Consider the following 23,031-nt stretch of genomic DNA (forward strand, 5'->3'; position numbering starts at 1 on the left):
CTACGCCTGCCAACTCTGCCAACACATGTCACCTACGCCTGCCAACTCTTTAACACATGTCTCATACGCCTGCCAACTCTGTCAACACATGTCACCTACGCCTGCCAACTCTGCCAACACATGTCACCTACGCCTGCCAACTCTGTCAACACATGTCACCTACGCCTACCAACTCTGCCAACACATGTAACCCACGCCTGCCAACTCTGTCAACACATGTCTCCTTGCTCGCCAACTCTGTCAACACATGTCTCCTACGTTGGCCAACTCTGCCAACACATGTCACCGCCTGCCATCTCCTGCCAACACATGTAACCTACGCCTGCCAACTCTGTCAACACATGTCTCCATGCCTGCCAACTCTGTCAACACATGTCTCCTACGTTGGCCAATCCCCAACACATGTCACCTACGCCTGCCAACTCTGTCAACACATGTCACCTACGCCTGCCAACTCTGTCAACACATGTCTCTACGCCTGCCAACTCTGCCAACACATTTCACCTACGCCTGCCAACTCTGTCAACACATGTCTCCCCACGCCTGTCAACTCTCCCAACACATGTCTCTTCGCCTGCCAACTCTGTCAACACATGTCACCTACGCCTTAACTCTGTCAACACATGTCACCTATGCTCAACTCTGTCAACACATGTCTCCTACGCCTGCCAACTCTGCCAACACATGTCACCTTCGCCTGCCAACTCTGTCAACACATGTCACCTACGCCTGCCAACTCTGTCAACACATGTCTCCCACGCCTGCCAACTCTGCCAACGCATGTCACCTACGCCTGCCAACTCTGTCAACACATGTCACCTACACCTACCAACTCTGTCAACACATGTCACCTACGCCTGCCAACTCTGTCAACACATGTCACCTACGCCTGCCAACTCTGTCAACACATGTCTCCCACGCCTGCCAACTCTCCCAACACATGTCTCTTCGCCTGACAACTCTGTCAACACATGTCACCTACGCCTGCCAACTCTGTCAAAGCATGTCACCTATGCCTGCTAACTCTATCAACACATAATAATAATAATAATAATAATAATAATACTAACGGTTTATTGAAAGAGCTTGGCAGCCAGAAGGCTGAAAATATACAGTTACATATTTGGGGAATGGGTTACGAATTACAAATAATATAAAAGTAACATAAGTGACACAAATAAGACATATAATAACTAGATCGGGAAAAGCTCAACTACAGTTCATTTCAACATAGTGACAGTGCAAGGAGTAGTGTTTACTGGGAGTGAATACACTGATTTATTACAAGTTATTGATAATTTACAATGGTTGGGACTGGGCTGTTCTTATAGCGACTGCCTGTGCACGTATGGGCTGGATGCGGTGAGGTGTCGAACAGCAATTCCGGACTAGGGATCTCAGGTGGTAGTAGGAGCCGTGTCGGGGATGGTGTAGAAGCTTACCAAATTTGCAGATGAGGTCGTGGTGATGGTCAGTGAGTCGAAAGGGTCAGTGTGTTGAGCGCTTTGATATGTGGAGTAGGGAGAGAATAATCTTGCATGCCCTCTTGCACTTTTTTCTAGGTGTTTACGTTGTGGCTTAGGAGGAAGACCAGGTGGGGTACAGGTGAGCTTGGGAAGTATGAATGTTGTGTAAACACTGAGGAGCTCGTGTGCAGGAACTCCGAGGGACTTGAGTCGGCGGAGGAGGTGGAGACGGAAACTGGAGGATTTGATAACTTCACTTCACCTACGCCTGCCAACTCTGTCAACACATGTCACCTACGCCTGCCAACTCTGCCAACACATGTAACCTACGCCTGCCAACTCTGTCAACACATGTCTCCTACGCCTGCCAACTCTGTCAACATAGGTCACCTACGCCTGCCAACTCTGTCAACACATGTCACCTACGCCTGCCAACTGTGTCAACACATGTCTCCCACGCCTGTCAACTCTCCCAACACATATCTCTTCGCCTGCCAACTCTGTCCAACACATGTCACCTACGCCTTCCAACTCTGTCAACACATGTCACCTACGCCTGCCAACTCTGTCAACACATGTATCCTACGCCTGCCAACTCTGCCAACACATGTCACCTTCGCCTGCCAACACTGTCAACACATGTCACCTACGCCTGCCAACTCTGCCAACACATGTCACCTACGCCTGCTAACTCTGTCAACACATGTCACCTACGCCTGACAACTCTGTCAACACATGTCACCTACGCCTGCCAAATCTGTCAACACATGTCACCTACGCCTGACAACTCTGTCAACACATGTCACCTACGCCTGCCAACCTGCCAACAGATGTCACCTACGCCTGCCAACTCTGTCAACACATGTCACCTACGCCTGTCAACTCTCCCAACACATGTCTCTACGCCTGCCAACTCTGTCAACACATGTCACCTACGCCTGACAAATCTGCCAACACATGTCACCTACGCCTGCCAACTCTGTCAACACATGTCACCTATGTCTGCCAACTTCCCAACACATGTCTCCCTGCCAACTCTGCCAACACATGTCACCTACGCCTGCCAATCCCCCACCACATGCCTGCCAACTCTGCCATCACATCACCTACGCCTGCCAACTCTGTCAACACATTTTCCCACGCCTGCTATCTCTCCCAAAACATGTCTCTTCGCCTGCCAACCCTGCCAACGCATGTCACCTACGCCTGCCAACTCTGTCAACACATGTCACCTACACCTACCAACTCTGTCAACACATGTCACCTACGCCTACCAACTCTGTCAATACATGTCACCTATGCCTGCCAACTTTGTCAACACATGTCACCAACGACTGCCAACTTGTTAACACATGTCTCCCACGCCTGCCAACTCTCCCAACACATGCTCTTCGCCTGACAACTTGTCAACACATGTCACCTACGCCTGCCAACTCTGTCAACACATGTCACCTACACCTACCAACTCTGTCAACACATGTCACCACGCCTACCAACTCTGTCAATACATGTCACCTATGCCTGCCAACTTTGTCCAACACATGTCACCAACGACTGCCAACTCTGTTAACACATGTCTCCCACGCCTGCCAACTCTCCCAACACATGTCTCTTCGCCTGACAACTCTGTCAACACATGTCACCTATGACTGCCAACTCTGTTAACACATGTCTCCCACGCCTGCCAACCTCCCAACACATGTCTCTTCGCCTGACAACTCTGTCACACATGTCACCTACGCCTGCCAACTCTGTCAAAGCATGTCACCTATGCCTGCTAACTCTATCAACACATGTCACCTACGCCTGCCAACTCTGCCAACACATGTCACCTACGCCTGCCAACACTGTCAACAAATGTCACCTACGCCTGCCAACTCTGCCAACACATGTCACCTACGCCTGACAACTCTGCCAACATGTCACCTACCCCTGCCAATCTCTCCCAACACATGTCTCCTTCGCTCGCCAACTCTGTGAATACATGTCTCCTACGCCTGCCAACTCTGTCAACACATGTCTCCTACGCCTGCCAACTCTCCCAACACATGTCTTTTTCTCCTGCCAATTCTGTCTACTCATGTCACCTATGCCTGCCAACTCTCCCAACACACGTCTCCTTCTGCCAGCCAAATCTGCCAACACATGTTACCTACGCCTGCCATCTCTGCCAACACATGTCACCTACGCCTGCCAACTCTGTCAACATATGTCACCTACCCCTGCCAACTTTCCCAACATGTCTCCCTGCCTGTCAACTCTGTCAACACATGTCTCCTACTACGCCTGCCAACTCTCCCAACACATGTCTCTTCATCTGCCAATTCTGTCAAGTCAAGTCACCTATACCTGCCAACCCTCCCAACACATGTCTCCTACGCTCAATTCTGTCAACTCACGTCACCTACGCCTGCCAACTCTGTCAACACATGTCTCCTACGCCTGCCAACTCTGTCAACACTTGCCCCTTCTGCCTGCCAACTCTGCCATCACATGTCACCTACGCCTGTCAACTCTGTCAACACATGTCACCTACGCCTTCTAACTCTGTCAACACATTTCTCCTACGCCTGCCAACCCCAGCAACACATGTCACCTACCCTGCCAACTTTCCCAACACATGTCTCCTTCTCGCCTGCCAACTCTGTCAACACATGTCTCCTACGCCTGCCAACTCTGCCAACACATGTCTCCACGCCTGCCAACTCTCCCAACACATGTCACCTACGCCTGCCAACTCTGCCAACACATGTCACCTACCCCTGCCAACTTTCCCAACTCATGCCCCTCTTCGCCTGTAAACTCTGTCAACACATGCCTACTACGCTTGCCAACTCTCCCAACACATGTCTCTTCGCCTGCCAATTCTGTCAAGTCATGTCACCTATGCCTGCCAACTTCCCAACACATGTCTCCTACGCCTGCCAATTCTGTCAACTCATGTCACCTACGCCTGCCAACTCTGTCAACACATGTTCCTACGCCTGCCAACTCTGTCAACACATGTCTCCCTGCCTGCCAAATCTGCCATCACATGTCACCTACGCCTGCTATCTCTCCCAAAACATCTCTTTCGCCTGCCAACTCTGTCAACATGTCACCTACGCCTGCCAACTCTGTCAACACGTGTCTCGCCTGCCAGCTCCTGCCAACGCATGTCACCTACGCCTGCCAACTCTGTCAACACATGTCACCTACACCTACCAACTCTGTCAACACATGTCACCTACGCCTGCCAACTCTGTCAACACATGTCACCTACGCCTGCCAACTCCTGTCAACACATGTCTCCTACGCCTGCCAACTCTCCCAACACATGTCACCTACGCCTGCCAACTCTGCCAACACATGTCTCCTACGCCTGCCAACTCTCCCAACACATGTCTCCTCCTGCCAATTCTGTCAACTCATGTCACCTATGCCTGCCAACTCTCCCAACACATGCCCTTCTGCCAGCCAAATCTGCCAACACATGTTACCTACGCCTGCCAATTCTGTCAACTTATATCATCAACGCCTGCCAACTCTGTCAACACATGTCTCCTACGCCTGCCAACTCTGTCAACACATGCCCCGCTGCCAACTCAACACATGTCTCCTTCTGCCTGCCATCTCTGCCAACACATGTCCCCTACGCCTGCTAACTCTGTCAACAAATGTCACCTACGCCTGCCAACTCTGCCAACACATGTCACCTACTCCTGCCAACCCTACCAACACATGTTACCTACCCTTGCCAACTTCCCAACACATGTCTCTTCCGCCTGCCAACTCTGAACACATGTATCCTACTACGCCTGCCAACTCTCCCAACACATGTCTTCGACTGCCAATTCTGTCAAGTCATGTCACCTATGCCTGCCAACTCTCCCAACACATGTCTCCTACGCCTGCCAATTCTGTCAACTCATGTCACCTACGGCTGCCAACTCTGTCAGCACATGTCTCCTACGCCTGCCAACTCTGTCAACACATGTCTCCTGCCTGCCAACTCTGCCATCACATGTCACCTACGCCTGTCAACTCTGTCAACACATGTCACCTACGCCTTCCAACCCTGTCAACACATTCCTACCCCCAACTCTGCTACACGTATGTCACTTACGCCTGCCAACTCTGTCAACACATGGCACCTACGCCTGCCAAATCTGTCAACATATGTCACCCACGCCTGCCAACTCTGCCAACACATGTCACCTACCCTGCCAACTTTCCCAACACATGTCTCCTTCGCCTGCCAACTCTGCCATCACATGTCACCTACGCCTGTCAACTCTGTCAACACATGTCACCTACGCCTTCCAACTCTGTCAACACATGTCACCTACGCCTGCCAACTCCAACAACACATGTCACCTACCCCTGCCAACTTTCCCAACACATGTCTCCTTCGCCTGCCAACTCTGCCATCACATGTCACCTACGCCTGCCAATTCTGTCAACACATGTCACCTACGCCTTCCAACTCTGTCAACACATTCCTACGCCTGCCAACTCTGCCAACGTGTGTCACTTACGACCTGCCAACTCTGTCAAAGCATGTCACCTATGCCTGCTAACTCTATCAACACATGTCACCTCCGCCTGCCAACTCTGTCAACACATGTTTCTACGCCTGCCAATTCTGTCAACATGTCTCCAACGCCTGCCAACGATGCCAACATATGTCACCTTCGCCTGCCCACTCTGTCAACACATGTCTCCTACGCTTGCCAACTCTTCCAACACATGTTCCCTAGGCCTGCCAACGCTGTCAACACATGTAACCCACGCCTGCCAATCCTGCCAACATGTCACCTATGCCTGCCAAAATGCCAACATGTCTCTCGTCCAACTCTTCCAACACATGTCACCTGCGCCTGCCAACTCTGTCAACACATGTCACCTACGCATGCCAACCTTCCAACATATCACCTACGCCTGCCAAGTCTGCCAACATGTCTCCTACGCCTGCCAACCCTGTCAACACATGTCTCCTACACCTGCCAACTTTGCCAACACATGTTACCTACACCTGCACAACTCTTCCAACACATGTCACCTACGCCTGCCAACTCTATCAACACATGTCACCCACGCCTGCCAACTCTGTCAACACATGTCTCCTACGCCTGCCAACTCTGTCAACACATGTCACCTACGCCTGCCAACTCTACAACACATGTCACCTACGCTTGCCAACTCTGTCAACACATGTTACCTACGCCTGCCAACTCTGTCAACACATGTCACCTACGCCTGCCAACTCTCCCAACACATGTCACCTACGCCTGCCAACTCTTCCAACACATGTCTCCTGCCTGCAAACTGTCAACACATGTAACCTATGCCTGCCAACTCTATCAACACATGTCACCTACGCCTGCCAATTTTTCCAACACATGTCACCTACGCCTGCCAACTCTGTCAACACATGTCACCTATGCCTGCCAACTCTATCAACACATGTCACCTACGCCTGCCAACTCTTCCAACACTTGTCTCCTACGCCTGCGAACTCTGTCAACACATGTAACCTTCGCCTGCCAACTCTTCCAAAATATGTTTCTTACGCATGCCAACACTGTCAACACATGTAACCTACGCCTGCCAATCCTCCCAACACATGTCACCTACGCCTGCCAACTCTTCCAACACTTGTCTCCTACGCCTGCGAACTCTGTCAACACATGTCTCCACGCCTACCAACTCTTCCAACACTTGTCTCTGTACTCCTGCTAACTCTGCCAACACATGTCACCTACGCCTGCTAACTCTGTCAACACATGTCTCCTACTCCTGCTAACTCTGTCAACACATGTCACCTAAGCCTGCCAACCTCCCTCGGCTCCCACCCACACCTGCCAGCCCTCCCACAACACGTGCCACCCACATCTGCCAGCCCTCCGCAACACGCCCACACCTACCAGCCCACCCACAGCTCTTCACCCACATCTGCCAGCGCCTTCCCACAGCACGTGCCACCCAAGCTGCCAGCCCTCCGACAACACGTGTCACCCACACCTGCTCGCGGCACGTGCCACCCACACCTGCCAGCCTCCCCGCAGCACGTGCCACCCACACCTGCCAGGCCTTCTCCTGCAGCACGTGTCACCCACACCTGCCAGCCCTCCCGCAGCACGTGCCACCCACACCTGCCAGCCCTCCCGCAGCACGTGTCACCCACACCTGCCACCCCTCCCACAACATGCCAGCCACACCTGCCAGATATCCCACAACACGTGCCACCCACACCTGCCAGCCCTCCCGTAAAACGTGCAACCCACAGCTGCCAGCCCTCCCGCAACATGTGCCACCCACACCTGCCAGCCCTCCCGCAGCACGTGTCACCCACACCTGCCAGCCCTCCTGCAACATGTGCTGCCCACACCTGCCAGCCCTCCTGTAACATGTGCCAGCCATACCTGCTGTGCCTCCCGCAACATGCTGGCCACACCTGCCAGCCTCGCAACATGTGCCAGCCACACCTGCCAGCCTCCTGCCATGTGCCGGCCACCCGTCAGCCCTCCCGCAACATGTGCTACCCACACCTGCCAGCTCCTCCTCCCGCAACATGCCCACAGCTGTCAGCCTCCAGCAACATGTGTCAGCCTCACCTGCCAGCCCTCCCGCAACATGTGCCAGCCACACCTGCCAGCCCTTCGCCAACATGTGCCAGCCACACCTGCCAGCCTCCCAGCAGGTGCCAGCCACACCTGAGAGCCCTCCCGTAACATGTGCCGTCCACACCTTCCAGCCCTCCCGCAACATGTGCCGCCCACACCTGAGAGCCCTCCTGCACATGTGCCGACCACACCTGGCAGCCCTGTAACATGTGCCAGCCACACATGCCAGCTCCTCCCGTAACATGTGTCAGCCACACCTGCCAGCCTTCCTGCAACTTGTGCCAGCTACACCTGCTAGCCCCTCCTGCAACATGCTGCCCACACCTGAGAGACCTCCAGCGACATGTGCCCCCCACACCTGCCAGCCCTCACGCAGCACGTGCCACAGACAACTGCCAACCCTCCTGCAGCACGTGCCTCCCACACCTGCCAGCACTCCCGCAGCACGTGCCACCCACACCTGACAGCCTTCCATTAACATGTACCACCTACACCTGCCAGCCCTCCCGCAACATGTGCCACTCACACCTGCCAGCCCACCCGTGCCACCCACACCTGCCAGCGTCCCGCAACACGTGCCGCCCATACCTGACAACCCTCCATTAACATGCCAACCCACACCTGCTAGCACCCCGCAGCACGTGCCATCCACACCTGCCAGCCCTCCCGCAGCACGTGCCTCCCTCACCTGCCAGCCTCCCAGCATGCCAACCACACCTGCCAGCCCTACCACAACACGCCACCTACACCTGCCCTCCCACAAAGCGTGCCACCACTCCGCCACCCACACCTGCCAGCCCTTCCGCACATGTGCCACCCACACCTGCCAGCCTCCTGCAACATGTGCCACCCACACCTGCCAGCCCTCCAACAACACGTGCCACCCACACCTGACCGCGATCCATTAACATGTGCCAGCCACACCTGCCAGCCCTCCCGTAACACGCCATCCACACCTGCCAGCCCCTTCCGCAACATGTGCCACCCACACCTGCCAGCCCTCCGACAACATGTGCCAGCCACACTGCCAGCCCTCCCGCAACATGTGCCTGCCACACTTGCCAGCCCTCCCGCAACATGTGCCAGGACACCCTGCCAGCCCTCCGCAACATGTGCCAGCCACACCCACCCCTCCCGCACATGAACAGCCACAACTGCAAGCCTTCCTGTAACATGTGCTAGCCACACCTGCCAGCCCTCCTCTGCAACATGTGCTGCCCATACCTGAGAGACATCCCGCAACATGTGCCCTCCACACCTGCCAGCCCTCACGCAGCACGTGCCACCCACACCTGCCAGCCCTCCCGCAGCACGTGCCTCCATCACCTGCCAGCACTCCCAGCACGTGCCACCCACACCTGACAGCCCTCCATTAACAAGTACCACCTATACCCGCCAGCCTCCTCGCATGTGCCGACACCTGCCAGCCCTCCCGCAACATAAGCACCCACACCTGTCAGCCTCCCAACAGCAACCCACACCTGACAGCGATCCATTAACATGGAGAGCCACCTGCCGGCCGTCGCGAACACGTGCCACCCACACCTGCAGCCCTCCCACAACATGTGCCACCCACACCTGCCAGCACTCCCGCAGCACGTGCCATCCACACCTGCCAGCCCTCCCGCAGTACGTGCCACCTCCACCCTGCCCGCCCTCACTACAACACGTGCCACCCACACCTGCCAGCCTCCACAAACGCCAACCACACACCTGCCAGCCCCTGACAATACCTGCCACCCACACCTGCCAGCCCCGCGACATGTGCCACCTACACCTGCCAGCCCTCCCGCAACATGTGCCACCCACACCTGCCAGCCCTCCCTGTAACACGTGCCACCCACACCTGCCAGCCTTCCTCCCGCAACATGTGCCAGCCACACCTGCCAGCCCTCCCGCAACACGTGCCAGCGACACCTGCCAGCCCTACGGCAACATGTGCCAGCCACACCTGCAGCCTCCGCAACATGTGCCAGCCACCATGTAGCCTTCCTGTAACATGTGCCAGCCACACCTGCCAGCCCTCACGCAGCACGTGCCACCCACACCTGCAGCCCCTCCCGCAGTGCCTCCCACACCGCCAGCACTCCTGCAGCACGTGCCACCCACACCTCTACTCCCGCAACATGTGCCACCACACCTGCCGCCTCCTGCAAACGTGCCACCCACACCTGACAGCGATCCATTAACATGTGAGAGCCACCCTGCCAGCCCTCCTGTAACACGTGCCACCCACACCTGCCAGCCCTCGCACATGTGCCAGCCACACCTGCCAGCCTCCGCAACACGTGCTGCTCACACCTGACACCCTCCAGTAACATGTGCCAGCCACACCTGCCAGCCCTCCCGTAACACGTGCCACCCACACCTGCCAGCCCTCCCGCAGCATGTGCCACCCACACCTGCCAGCCCTTCCGCAACATGTACCACCCACACCTGCCAGCCCCCAGCAACATTGTGCCAGGCACACCTGCCAGCCCCTCCTGAACATGTGCCAGGCACACCTGCCAGCCCCTCCTGCAACATTTGCCAGCCACACCTGCCAGCCCTCCTGCAACATCTGCCAGCCACACCTGCCAGCCTCCCGCAACATGCCGCCCACACCTGCCAGCCTCCCAACATGTGCCGCCCACACCTGAGTCTCCTGCAACATGTGCCGTCCACACCTGCCAGCCCCTCCTGCAACATGTGCTGCTCCACACCTGAGAGCCCTCCCGCAACATGTGCCCCCACACTGCCAGCCCTCCTGTAAATATGTGCCAGCCACACCTGCCAGCTTCCCTGCAACATGTGCCAGCCACACCTGCCAGCCCTCCTGCAACATGTGCTGCCCTGAGAGCCCTCCCGCACCATGTGCCCCCACACCTGCCAGCCCTCCCTGCAACATGTGCCAGCCACACCTGCCAGCCTTCCTGCAACATGTGCCCCACACCTGCCAGCCCTCCTGCAACATGCCAGCCACACCTGCCAGCCCCCTCCCGCAACATGTGCCGTCCACACCTGCCAGCCTCCTGCAACATGAGCCGTCCACACCTGCCAGCCCTCCTGCAACATGTGCCAGCCACACCTTACGAGCCCTCCCGCAACATGTGCCGTCCACACCTGCCAGCCCTCCTGTAACATGAGCCGTCCACACCTGCCAGCCCCTCCTGCAACATGTGCCAGCCACACCTGGAGACCTCCCGCAACATGTGCCAGCCACACCTGCCAGCCCTTCCGGCACATTGTGCCAGCCACACCTGCAGATCCTTCCAAACATGTGCCAGCCACACCTGCCAGACCTCCTGCAACATGTGCCAGCCACACCTGCCAGCCCCGTAACACCTGCCACCCACACACCTGCCAGCACCCCTGCAACATGTGCCACCCACACCTGCCAGCCCTTCCGCAACATTGCCACCCACACCTGCCAGCCCTCCGACACCAGCCACTGCCAGACTCCTGCAACATGTGCAGCCACACCTGCAGCCCACCCGCAACATGTGCCACCCACACCTGCTCAGCCCCGCAACATAAGCCACCCACACCTGCCAGCCTTCCCGCAACATGCCAGCCACACCTGCCAGCCTCCCGCAACACGCCACCCACACCTGACCTGATCCATTAACATGCCAGTCACACCTGCCAGCCCCTCCTGTAACATCGCGCCACCCACACCTGCCAGCACTCCTGCAACATGTGCCACCCACACCTGCCAGCCCTCCGACAACATTGTGCCACCACACCTGCCAGCCCTCCTGCAACATGTGCCAGGCACACCCTGCCAGCTCCTCCCGTAGCATGTCAGCCACACCTGCCAGGCCTCCCTGCAACATATGCCAGCCACACCTGCCAGCCCTCCGCAACATGTGCCGTCCACCTGAGAGCCTCCCTCCTGCATGTGCCGTCCACACCTGCCAGCCCTCCTGCAACATGTGCCAGCCACACCTGAGAGCGCTCCCACAACATCTGCCAGCCACACCTGCCACGCCCTCCTGCAACATGTCTGCCCACACCTTAGAGATCTCCCTGCACTGTGCCCCCACACCTGCCAGCCCTCCCTGCAACATGCCACACCTACCAGCCCTCCTCCTGCAACATGTGCCCACATGCCAGCCCTCCTGCATAACATGTGCCAGCCACACCTGCCAGCCCTCCCAACATGCCGCCCACACCTGAGAGCCTGTAACATGCTGCCCACACCTGCCAGCCCTCCTGCAACATGTGCCAGCTACACCTGCCAGCCCTCCCGCAACATGTGCCTGCCCACACCTGAGAGCCCTCCTGCAACATGTGCCGCCGACACCTGCCAGCCCTCCCGCAACATGTGCCAGCCACACCCCAGCCCCTCCCAACATGTGCCGCCCACACCTGAGAGCCCTCCCTGCAACATGTGCCCACACCTGCCAGCCCTCCCGCAACATGTGCCAGCTACATCTGCCAGCCTCCTGCAACATGCCGTCCACACATGCCAGCCCTACTGCAACATGTGCTGCCCACACCTGAGAGCCCTCCTGTAACATGCTGTCCACACCTGCCAGCCCTCCTGCAACATGTGCCAGCCACACCTGAGAGTTCCTGCAACATCTGCCAGCCACACCCAGCAGCCCTCCTGCACTTGTGCCGTCCACACCTGCCAGCCTCCTGCAACATGGCCCCACACCTTAGAGCCCTCCCTGCACACATGTGCCCCCCACACCTGCCCAGCCCCTCCTGTAACATGTGCCAGCCACACCTGCCAGCCTTCCCTGCAACATGTGCCAGCCACACCTACCACAGCCTCCGCACCATGTGCCCCCCACACCTGCCAGCCCTCCTGCAACATGTGCCAGCCACACCTGCCAGCCCTCCCATAACATGTGCCAGCCACACCTGCCAGCCCTCCTGCAACATGCCGCCCACATGCCAGCCCTCCTGTAACATGTGTCAGCCATACCTGCCAGCTCTTCCTGCAATTTGTGCAGCCACACCTGCTAGCCCTCCCTGCACATAGTGCCGCCCACACCTGCCAGCCCTCCCGCAACATGTGCCAGCCACACCTGCAGTGCCCTGTAACATGTGCGCCACACCTGCCAGTTCTTCCATAACATGTCAGCGACACCTGCCAGCCTTCCTGCAACTTGTGCCAGCCACACCTGCCAGCCCTCCTGTAATTTGTGCCAGCCACAGCCCTCCTGCAACATGTGCTGCCCACACCTGAGAGCCCTCCCGTAACATGAGACGTCCACACCTGCCAGCTCTCCCGCAACATGTGCCAGCTACACCTGCCACCCTCCGGCAACATGTGCCAGCCACACCTGCCAGCCCTCCTGCAACATGTGCCAGCCACACCTGCCCTCTCGTAACATGTGCCAGCCAACACCTGCCAGCCCTCCTGTTACATGTGTCAGCCACACCAGCCAACCCCTCCCGCAGCACAGCTGCTCCACACCTGAGAGCCTCTCCTGTAACATGTGCCGTCCTCACCTGCCAGCCCCTCTCGCAACACGCCACCCACACCTGCCAGCCCTCCCACAGCACGTGCCACCCACACCTGCCAGCACCTGCTGCACGTGCCATCCACACCTGCCAGCACCTGCAGCATCTGCCTCCCCACCCGCAGCATTTTGCAGCACGTGCCACCCACACCAGCCCTACCACAACACGTGCCACCCACACCTGCCAGCCCCCTCACAACACGTGCCACCCACACCTGCCAGGCCCTTCCACGAGAATGTGCCACCCACACCTGCCAGCTCCTCCGCTACATGTGCCACCTACACCTGCCAGCCCTACGCAACACGTGCCACCCACACCTGACCGCGATCCATTAACATATTGCCAGCCACACCTGCCAGCCCTCCTGTCACACGTGCCACCCACACCTGCCAGCCTTCCATGCACATGTGCCACCCACACCTGCCAGCACTCCCGCAACATGCCACCCACACCTGCCAGCCCTTCCAACATGTGCCACCCACACCTGCCAGCCCTCCTGACAACATGTGCCAGCCACACCTGCCAGCCCCTCCTGCAACATGTGCCAGCCACACCTGCCAGCCCACCCGCAACATGTGCACCCACACCTGCCAGCCCTCCTGCAACATGTGCCAGCCACACCTGCCAGCCCTCCGGCAACATGCGCACCCACACCTGCCAGCCTTCCTGCCACATGCAGCAGCCACACCTGCCAATCCTCCGCAACACGCCAGCGACACCTGCCAGCCCATGGCAACATGTGCCAGCCACACCTGCCAGCCTTCCGCAACATGTGCCAGCCACACCTGCAAGCCTTCCTGTAACATGCCAGCCACACGTGCCAGCCTCACGCAGCACGTGCACCCACACCTGCCAGCCCTCCCCAGCAGGTGCCTCCCACACCTGCCAGCACTCCTGCAGCATGCCACCCACACCTGACAGCCCTCAATTACTACACCACCCACACCCGCCAACCCTCCCTGCAACATGTGCCACCACACCTGCCAGCCCTCCTGCAACATGTGTCACCCACACCTGTCAGCCTCCCAAAGCCACCCACACCTGACAGCCTCCAGTAACATGTGCCAGCCACACCTGCCAGCCTCCCGGCACAGTCACCCACACCTGTCAGCCCTCCCAAAACGCACCTGCCAGCTCTGCAATATGTGCCAGCCACACCTGCCAGCCTCCCGCAACACGTGCCGCCCACCTGACAGCCTCCAGTAACATGCCAGCCACACCTGCCAGCCTCCCTGTAACACGTGCCACCCACACCTGCCAGCTCACGCAGCACGTGCCACCCACACTTGCCAGCCCTCCGCAACATATCCCAGCCACACCTGCCAGCCCTTCCGCAACATGTACCACCCACACCTGCCACCCCGGCAACATGTGCCAGCCACGCCTGCCAGCCCTCCCTGCAAAATGTGCCAGCCACACCTGCCAGCCCTACGCAACTTGTGCCAGCCACACCTGCCAGCCTCCTGCAACTTGTGCCAGCCACACCTGCCAGCCCTCCGCAACATGTGCCAGGCACACTGCCAGCCCTCCTGTAGCATAGCGTTTCAGCCACACCTGCCAGCCCTCCTGCAACATGTTCCAGCCACACCTGCCAGCCCTCCTGCAACATATGCCAGCCACACCTGCGCCTCCCGCAACTTGCCAGCCACACCTGCCAGCCCTACAGCAACTTGTGCCAGCCACACCTGCCAGCCCTCCCGCAACTTGTGCCAGCCACACCTGCCAGCTCCTGCACCCCAGGTGCCAGCCACACCTGCCAGCCCTCCTGTAGCATGCTTCAGCCACACCTGCCAGCCTCACGCAACATATGCCAGCCACACCTGCCAGCCCTCCCGCAACATGTGCCGTCCACACCTGCCAGCCCTCATGCAACACGTGCCACCCACACCTGACAGCCCTGCAACACGCCACCCACATCTGACAGCTCTCTGCAACACGCCACCCACACCTGAGAGCTTCTCCCTGCAACACGTGCCACCCACACCTGACAGCCCTCCCACAACACGTGCCACCCACATCTGACAGCTCTCATGCAACACGTGCCACCCACACCTGAGAGCCCTCCCCGCAACACGTGCCACCCACACCCCACAGCCTCCCGCAACACGTGCCACCCACACCTGCCAGCCCTCCCGCAACATGTGCCAGCCACACCTCAGCCCCTTCCGCAACATGTGCCAGCCACACCTGCCAGCCTCCCAACATGTGCCAACACACCTTTCAGCCTCCCTGCAACATGTGCCAGCCACACCTACCATCCTCCTGTAACATGTGCCAGCCACACCTGCCAGCCTCCCTGCAACATGTGTCGCCCACACCCAGAGCCTCCCGCAACACGTGTCACCCACACCGACAGCCTTCCCGCAACACGTGCCACCCACACCTGACAGCCCTCACGCAACACGTGATACCCACACCTGACAGCCCTCACGCTACACGTGCCACTAACCTCCGTTGTAAGGTTATTCTTCGTAGGGCCAAGGGGAATTGTATAAAAATAAAGACCGCTGACCTGACTAACTCTTCTTCTTGTAAATCCTTTTGGTCCTTAACTAAAAACATCTGTAATAACTTCTGCACTCCCTCTTTTCCTCCTCTCTTCCGACCTGATAATTCTATAGCTAACCCTGGTAAAGCCAATTCTCTTACCTTATTCTCCTCTACCTCCACCTTAGATGATTCCAACTCTATTCCTCCTATTCTTGCCCCCACCTCCTACTGAATCTATTTACTTTCGTATAATATTTGGTATTATGGGAAACCCCTTTGTCGTGGCCCTCGACATCTTTAAAGCATTTGACAGGGTATGGCATGTGTTTGCTTTCTGAACTTCCCTCTTATGGTTTCTCTCCCCCACTTTGTTCTCTTATTTCTACTGTAGCTTCCTTGAAAATTGATCCATGGCAGTTGTTATATATCGACGGATCGATCTCTCGCTCTTTCTCTGCCCAAGTAGTGTTCCACTGGGTTCTGTTCTTCACCTACTCTTCTTTTGCTTTTTATCAATGACTAACTTCACACTACTACTAATCATCCATTCTGCTGTGCAGCATCTCTGAATGGGGAGGTAGAAATTTGGTCAAACAATAGTAATAAAACCCTGTATTTACCAATTACACCTTCCAGTCGAAAAATCTCCACCAATCACATTTCAGGACGTATTTATTCTGCCAAATTCTAAAATAGATATGCTAGACCTCACCATTTCTTCTCATATGTCATGGAAGCCACATATCCACAACATTACTAACGCTGCCTCCCGAAAGCTGGGAATGCTGTACAGATGCCATAGCTACTTCACTCCTGAGGAATTGCTTCAAGTTTATAATAATTCATACGTCCTAACTTGGAGTACTGCTCTCATATCTGGGGTGGCTCTTCATCTGTCCAACTGTTAGATAAGGTGGAATCTCTCTTCCCTTTCTCTTCGCCACAATGTTACTTCACACTCGCTTTTTTACAGGTACGTTAACGGCCAATGTTCGGTGGATTTGGCATCCTGTGTACCACCGGCGCGGCCGTGGGCTCGTAACATTTGTCTTGCCCGTGGTGCCCAACCCTTTCTGTGTGGATGTCAGTCACACTAGAATAACCCGTTACAGTATATCATTGTTTCCCAACACAGCCAAACTGTGGAATGCTCTACCTTCTTCCGTGTTTCCATCCTCTTACAATCTGTCTCACTTCAAAATGCTGGTTTTCCGGCATCTTCGTAGTATGTTAACATACTCGTTTTCTCCCATACCTATTTTTTTTTTTTTTACTCTTATTTTTCACCCCAGTCCCCGTTGTGGGTCGAAGACTTGTGCCCGGGTGGGCTATTCCCCATAAAAAAAATGGAAGGAAGGAGCGCGTAAAGACAGTAGTCTGGAGGCAGAAGTGAAATCGGGAAATTAGGAGAAATGATTCGGGATAAATTTAGCATGTTGATGAGGAGTTAAAGAAAAGAAGGTGAAGAGAGCGACAATTGTGGGGGCTGAAAATAGGAGATAGTAATGACGCTTATGGATATGTGAGTTTTTAGGATATAGGAAGGCTGTTCTAGATGGTGTTTGTCAACATTGGTGGAACACAGATGACGAAAATCAGAGAGACAAAGTTGATGAATTAGAGGAACTGAGACCAAAAATAACATGCCTTGTGAGAAATACAAGGGAAATACTAGAAAGGGAGAAGATAATGATAATGATGTATGAATGTGGAGAAAGAGAAGCGAAAGTCTCCGGCAGTGATGCGGGTATGGACAGGTGGGAGTAAATCAGGGAAGTCGCGCAGGTGCGGGCGGGGCAGGTGAGGGCGCCCGTACTCTGGTCTCCATGTTTGGTAACTTCTACCCCTCACTGTCCCACATAAAAACAAATGGCTACGCCAACCTTCTCATAATGGAAAGCGTCAGTGCCACCAGATACGTTGCAGAAGATTCACTAGGATGTTGATTTTCAGTAACCTTTTGATCACTTCCGCAACAAAGAGGGTTTAGGAAATATGCACCACTCTAATATAATGCAAGTATGTGCAGCTACAACACTCTGGGTATAAAAAAAATATGTAATAGAGATCACTACAGAGGTGTGAAGTGTGGTTGAAGCTGGTTACCAGGTAGACCGGGCCTTAGCACACAGTACTACAGATACAGCGTATACCTCCAGTTATAACACGCAATATGTTATAACAAATCCACACAGAAAATGCTGCAACAAGAATTGCAGAACCTAAGAACCAGAATGAGAACCAGGAATGAGATGGATTTATAATGTTCGTCTAGTTTTCCTGAAGTAAATTGTCTATTTGTTCAATAATTTTTACCGAACTCATGTGATCCTACTTTTGGTGTTTCTCTCACCTTCCCAACGTCTGCACGGAAATCACCCTTTATAATTGAATATCTCTTAGCTCTCACAGTTTGTACGTTTTTTTTTTCGTCAATCTTCATAAACTTTTCTAAGACATTATTTTCATTATCATTTGTTGTTTCGGAAACCTGAATTGTATTCAGGTGTTTTGCTGTAATCTCGTCTAACAGAATTCCAACTAACAGACTGATACTGCACACAACTACTGATATTCTGTTTAAAAAGACTACTAACCTCTCTCACCCCCTGACTGTATAAGTGACAATCTTCTCTACTAATGCTATTTTAACTTGTCTGTCATTTTTCACTGAATCTCAGTATGTCCCACTGCAAACATTTTGTGTCTGTAAATATGTTCATATTTCCTACTGTGATGCAATGACCTAGCATTTCAAATTCCTCTTTTGCCTTCATACCCTTCCATTCTTAAGCTTTGGGGATGGTTATTTAACGTTGTTTTCCTCACTGTTCACACAGGCACAATGTTTGAACGTTTGATTGACATTAATTCAAGAGGTACGTCAGAAAATAGTCCATAATGTGTGTCCACGGTTGTTCTAGAGTAAGAAGTAAAAGTCAGTGACTTAGAAAGCCCTTTGCCTTTCTGCGCCAGCAGGTGAGCAATAGAAAATGAGTAATGGTGGATAGAGGTTGTTCTAGATCACTCTGCAGGTAAAGGACCGTCCACCCCATGATAGAGACAGGGCGGTCAGGTGAACAGTTTTTGAGAAGAGCATTATGCTGGGGTAGGATTTCCTTGCCCTAAATGCAGTATAATGTAAGGGAGCTAAAGGTTATCTTTAACAATGTGGTGACCAAGTTTGTTAGTCAAAGTTTAGAGTTTGACGATGTTGTTCATCTTGCCCCAAATTTTTTTTCGAGGGATTGCAAAGGTAATTTTTATCAGAATATTTCAAGGTTAATTGAGATATTTCTGTATTGCTAAAGCGTTATGTTCTGGTACAGTATTTGTAAATATTGTAAAAATGATCATAAAACTTTCAATTAGCTGAATTAGTTTTGAAGTTTCCTAGACAGGTCTTTCTCGTCTGGATTAGCTTACAATATTCAATTAATCAGAGTACCGTCCTCATATCTAAGGGTTGGCGACCTCAGTCCCCCACTCTAAACATTCTCGGACTGTTTTTACCAATCATCTAAGAATTTGCTTCTCTTTGGGGACCCAGTTTTTAATTTAATTCGTCCATCCCAGTCTCTGCCTTCCCCTGGCCTCTACCCTCAATTTTCCCCATTAATATATTTGTTATTATTCCTCCATTACTAATTATATGACCAAGGTATCTATTTTAAGGATTTCTCTTGAAGGGTTTGCTATTCTTATTACTTCTTCATTTGTTTTCCTGTCATTGTAACTTATTCTTAACATTCGCCTATAACACTACATTTCAAAGGCGTCCAACTTCTTTCTGGTGTCTGCTGAAAGTGTTCACGCTTCTGACTCATACAAGAGTCCTGAGCATACTTAGCATTAGATTTATGATGATAGGGATAACTTAGTGTTATTCGCCTACTGTTCCATACTCTGAATCCACACTCCGTGGCACCAGGTAAATTAAAATAGTCTAGACAAGATTCTTGTTGACTGGAAGAAGTAATAATTATATTCCTTTCCTAATTAGCTACGCTCACTTATGATTCTAAATAAAAACAATAACATACAAGGATATATTTTATTGAACAATTCCTTTAATCAAAACTCCGAATTTTCTGTGAAAGATCATTAATCCAGTTAGTATAATATATTGCAAAAATTCATTCATTCAAACTAGAATATTTTTTTACCAGAAATTATGAATTATGAGGAAACCTTCAATGTTTGTAAATCAGTTTCTTATTTGTATTTTTGTAATTTGTCATGATATTTTCAGCATTCCAACTGCAGTACTGTATTAAAATTGTCCACAAGTACTTGGTGAGCGTTCTGAATAATGCTATAATGCCTGTAATTGTTGGTATTGGCACCCTTCCCTGCCACTCTCCTTGCTGCCTCCACCAACACAGGTGACGACGGTTTGTTTGTCTTGTGATAATTTTGTAATTACTGGCCCCATTGTCAGCCAGAAACTTGACCTCTCTCCCTCCGGAGACAGCTATCGGAAATCTATTTTCGTCCACATGTCGCCAACACTTGTTTCCCAAGCCGAGTTTGCACTCTATAGGGTTGGTAGCTATTGCGAAGTTAGTTTTTTTTGTCACATTAGCTGATATAGTGTAGTGTAGTTTGACGATATATTTTTATATATATTTGTTTCGATCATTTGTACAGTGGCGACATTTCCTTCTTATTTTGATAATATCATAAAATCGGTTAAAACTAACTGTGGAGATAAATATACTCGGGCCAGGCAATATCCAGGGTTAGCAAACTAGTATTCATTGTGGATTTATTCCCATTACCACAAAATTGATTATGCGGAGGAGGTGAAAGATTCCAGTTTCATAGCACACACACACATATACAGTATATATATATATATATATATATATATATATATATATATATATATATATATATATATATATATATATATATATATATATATATATATATATATATATATATATATATATATATATATATATATATATATATATATATATAATTGATAACCACAAGGAAAGAAAAACACGAAGTTCCCAAGCTTTCGTGTAATTGGGAACTTGTGTTCTCTTTCACTGATTATCAACATATACCTAGATCACCGCACCTACAGTGATTTACTTGCATATATATATATATATATATATATATATATATATATATATATATATATATATATATATATATATATATATATATATATTAAACAAGATGAAAAAACCCATCAGACACATCAACATTGTAACGTCCTCTGGTGTGGTCAGTAGTTCCCTTGGTCTGACCAGCGAGGAGAGGTCAGCAGCACACCTTCCCCAACCACTTGCAGTAGCATCCCCAGTCAAATTACTGTTCACGGAAGCAGATCCTCCACGACGTCAGCGGCTTCCCTCCACATGCACAAGCAGTCCGTAGCTCTTCAACTGCAGCACCTTCTTGGTCGCTTCTCCCGGCGCCTTTGTAGTCAACAGCCTCTCCGGAACAGTGTACCCGGACTGCAGAAGTAGAGAGCACATTTAGTCACCTCGTTTGGGAAAGTTCACTCGTGGACGACAGGTTTACTGAGGTGTGCTCACGCTGCATCGGTCACCCACCACCCATCTCTGCACTGGTGATATGTTGAGGGTCACAGTGTGTGGCTCCTACCCTTTCTGACTCTCCCTGCACCATTGCACTTGGCCTCACCACCACCGCCGCATGTTGACTCTCCCTGCACCATTGCCGCACTTGTTGACACTCCCACCATCGCCGCACATGTTGACTCTCCCTGCACCATTGCCGCACTCTCCCTGCACCATCGCCGCACATGTTGACTCTCCTGCACCATCGCCGCACATGTTGACTCTCCCTACACCATCGTCACACATGTTGACTCTCCCTCACCATCGCCGCACATGTTGACTCTCCTACACCATCGCCGCACATGTTGACTCTCCCTTCACCATCGCCGCACATGTTGACTCTCCCTACACCATCGCCTGTTGACTCTCCTACACCATTGCCGCACTCTCCTGCACCACCATCGGCGCACATGTTGACTCTCCCTACACCATCGCCGCACATGTTGACTCTCCGTACACCATTGCACTCCCTACCATCGGCGCATGACTCTCCCTACACCATCGCCGCATGTTGACTCTCCCTGCACCATTGCCGCACTCTCCCTGCACCATCGGCGCACATGTTGACTCTCCCTGCACCATCGCCGCACATGTTGACTCTCCCTACACCAACGTCACAAATGTTGACTCTCCCTACACCATTGCCGCACTATCCCTGCACCATCGCCGCACATGTTGTCTCCCTACACCATCGTCACACATGTTGACTCTCCCTTCACCATCGCCGCACATGTTGACTCTCCCTACACCATCGCCGCACATGTTGACTCTGCTGAAGTATAACAACCGATCACGCAAAGTTCAGAATTTCAAAGCCCAGAAAGAAACTAATTCCGCTAAAGTAAGGAAGTAATTCCACCAAATCCTTAACCCGAATAATATGTTTCAACCCGGATCATCTCATTAAACCCTAATCATCTGACGAAAGAGTTTAAAATAAATTTAATCCTGTGTCACTAACGTAACCCAGTTTAGATATAGTGTTTCAGTAGCTAGAACACTTACTTGGCAATCTAGTGAAGCAGACCAATATCAATACCATCAAACCTACATGTGGTGCACCAGAGGCTTGGTAGCTCAGTCTGAACCCTGATGCACACCAGGTGTTAGTGAACGACGCCCCCTTCATCAGCCAAAACCGCCGATCAGTGCGACAAAGGCACAAGTAAAGACAAGTTGGACCTGATGCAACTCCTGCCTCACTTCGTGGTCTGTACCTGCAGGAATTCCCCAAACAGCGACCCCAGTTGATCGAGGAGGGCCCCTCGTCCACCATTAAGATGAAAACACCCATACCCGCCGAACTTTACCTCCTGCAGGAGGAAAATGATAATCTTATTTTTATTCATGAAATTCTGGTTAACTTCTTGTGTACGGGGACTCCTCTCTGCTGAATAAAATCGTCTGGCG

General features: G+C 53.0%; 8 protein-coding genes across 8 annotated transcripts; all 8 read left to right on the forward strand.

The window, feature by feature from the left end:
- The first annotated feature begins 7,231 nt into the window (after window positions 1-7,231).
- On the forward strand, window positions 7,232-8,179 carry LOC121876357 (vegetative cell wall protein gp1-like). Its single transcript, XM_042381427.1, has one exon. It carries the CDS (start codon window positions 7,232-7,234, stop codon window positions 8,177-8,179), a length of 948 nt encoding a protein of 315 aa, XP_042237361.1.
- A 1,135-nt stretch (window positions 8,180-9,314) lies between these two features.
- LOC121876358 (extensin-like) lies at window positions 9,315-10,058 on the forward strand. The gene has a single exon (XM_042381429.1). It carries the CDS (start codon window positions 9,315-9,317, stop codon window positions 10,056-10,058), a length of 744 nt encoding a protein of 247 aa, XP_042237363.1.
- Window positions 10,059-10,792: 734 nt separating this feature from the next.
- Window positions 10,793-11,191, forward strand: LOC121876360 (lysine-rich arabinogalactan protein 19-like). The gene has a single exon (XM_042381430.1). It carries the CDS (start codon window positions 10,793-10,795, stop codon window positions 11,189-11,191), a length of 399 nt encoding a protein of 132 aa, XP_042237364.1.
- Window positions 11,192-11,815: 624 nt separating this feature from the next.
- Window positions 11,816-12,229, forward strand: LOC121876361 (keratin-associated protein 16-1-like). The gene has a single exon (XM_042381431.1). It carries the CDS (start codon window positions 11,816-11,818, stop codon window positions 12,227-12,229), a length of 414 nt encoding a protein of 137 aa, XP_042237365.1.
- Window positions 12,230-12,240: 11 nt separating this feature from the next.
- LOC121876362 (allergen Asp f 7 homolog) lies at window positions 12,241-12,570 on the forward strand. The gene has a single exon (XM_042381432.1). The coding sequence runs from the start codon at window positions 12,241-12,243 to the stop codon at window positions 12,568-12,570; it is 330 nt and encodes a 109-aa protein (XP_042237366.1).
- A 131-nt stretch (window positions 12,571-12,701) lies between these two features.
- On the forward strand, window positions 12,702-13,043 carry LOC121876363 (keratin-associated protein 16-1-like). Its single transcript, XM_042381434.1, has one exon. The coding sequence runs from the start codon at window positions 12,702-12,704 to the stop codon at window positions 13,041-13,043; it is 342 nt and encodes a 113-aa protein (XP_042237368.1).
- Window positions 13,044-13,763: 720 nt separating this feature from the next.
- On the forward strand, window positions 13,764-14,573 carry LOC121876364 (vegetative cell wall protein gp1-like). Its single transcript, XM_042381435.1, has one exon. It carries the CDS (start codon window positions 13,764-13,766, stop codon window positions 14,571-14,573), a length of 810 nt encoding a protein of 269 aa, XP_042237369.1.
- A 359-nt stretch (window positions 14,574-14,932) lies between these two features.
- On the forward strand, window positions 14,933-15,550 carry LOC121876365 (secreted effector protein EspF(U)-like). The gene has a single exon (XM_042381436.1). The coding sequence runs from the start codon at window positions 14,933-14,935 to the stop codon at window positions 15,548-15,550; it is 618 nt and encodes a 205-aa protein (XP_042237370.1).
- Window positions 15,551-23,031: the final 7,481 nt, after the last annotated feature.

This window comes from Homarus americanus, unplaced genomic scaffold, assembly GCF_018991925.1.
Source record: "Homarus americanus isolate GMGI-L3 unplaced genomic scaffold, GMGI_Hamer_2.0 scaffold34921, whole genome shotgun sequence".
Taxonomy (NCBI): domain Eukaryota; kingdom Metazoa; phylum Arthropoda; class Malacostraca; order Decapoda; family Nephropidae; genus Homarus; species Homarus americanus.

Bases quoted from the DNA above. Each gene is read 5' to 3' on its own strand.
- LOC121876357 (XM_042381427.1), top strand. From the start codon at position 7,232: ATGTCTCCTACTCCTGCTAACTCTGTCAACACATGTCACCTAAGCCTG.
- LOC121876358 (XM_042381429.1), top strand. From the start codon at position 9,315: ATGTGCCCTCCACACCTGCCAGCCCTCACGCAGCACGTGCCACCCACA.
- LOC121876360 (XM_042381430.1), top strand. From the start codon at position 10,793: ATGTGCCCCCACACTGCCAGCCCTCCTGTAAATATGTGCCAGCCACAC.
- LOC121876361 (XM_042381431.1), top strand. From the start codon at position 11,816: ATGTGCCAGGCACACCCTGCCAGCTCCTCCCGTAGCATGTCAGCCACA.
- LOC121876362 (XM_042381432.1), top strand. From the start codon at position 12,241: ATGCTGCCCACACCTGCCAGCCCTCCTGCAACATGTGCCAGCTACACC.
- LOC121876363 (XM_042381434.1), top strand. From the start codon at position 12,702: ATGGCCCCACACCTTAGAGCCCTCCCTGCACACATGTGCCCCCCACAC.
- LOC121876364 (XM_042381435.1), top strand. From the start codon at position 13,764: ATGTGCCACCCACACCTGCCAGCTCCTCCGCTACATGTGCCACCTACA.
- LOC121876365 (XM_042381436.1), top strand. From the start codon at position 14,933: ATGTGCCAGCCACACCTGCCAGCCCTACGCAACTTGTGCCAGCCACAC.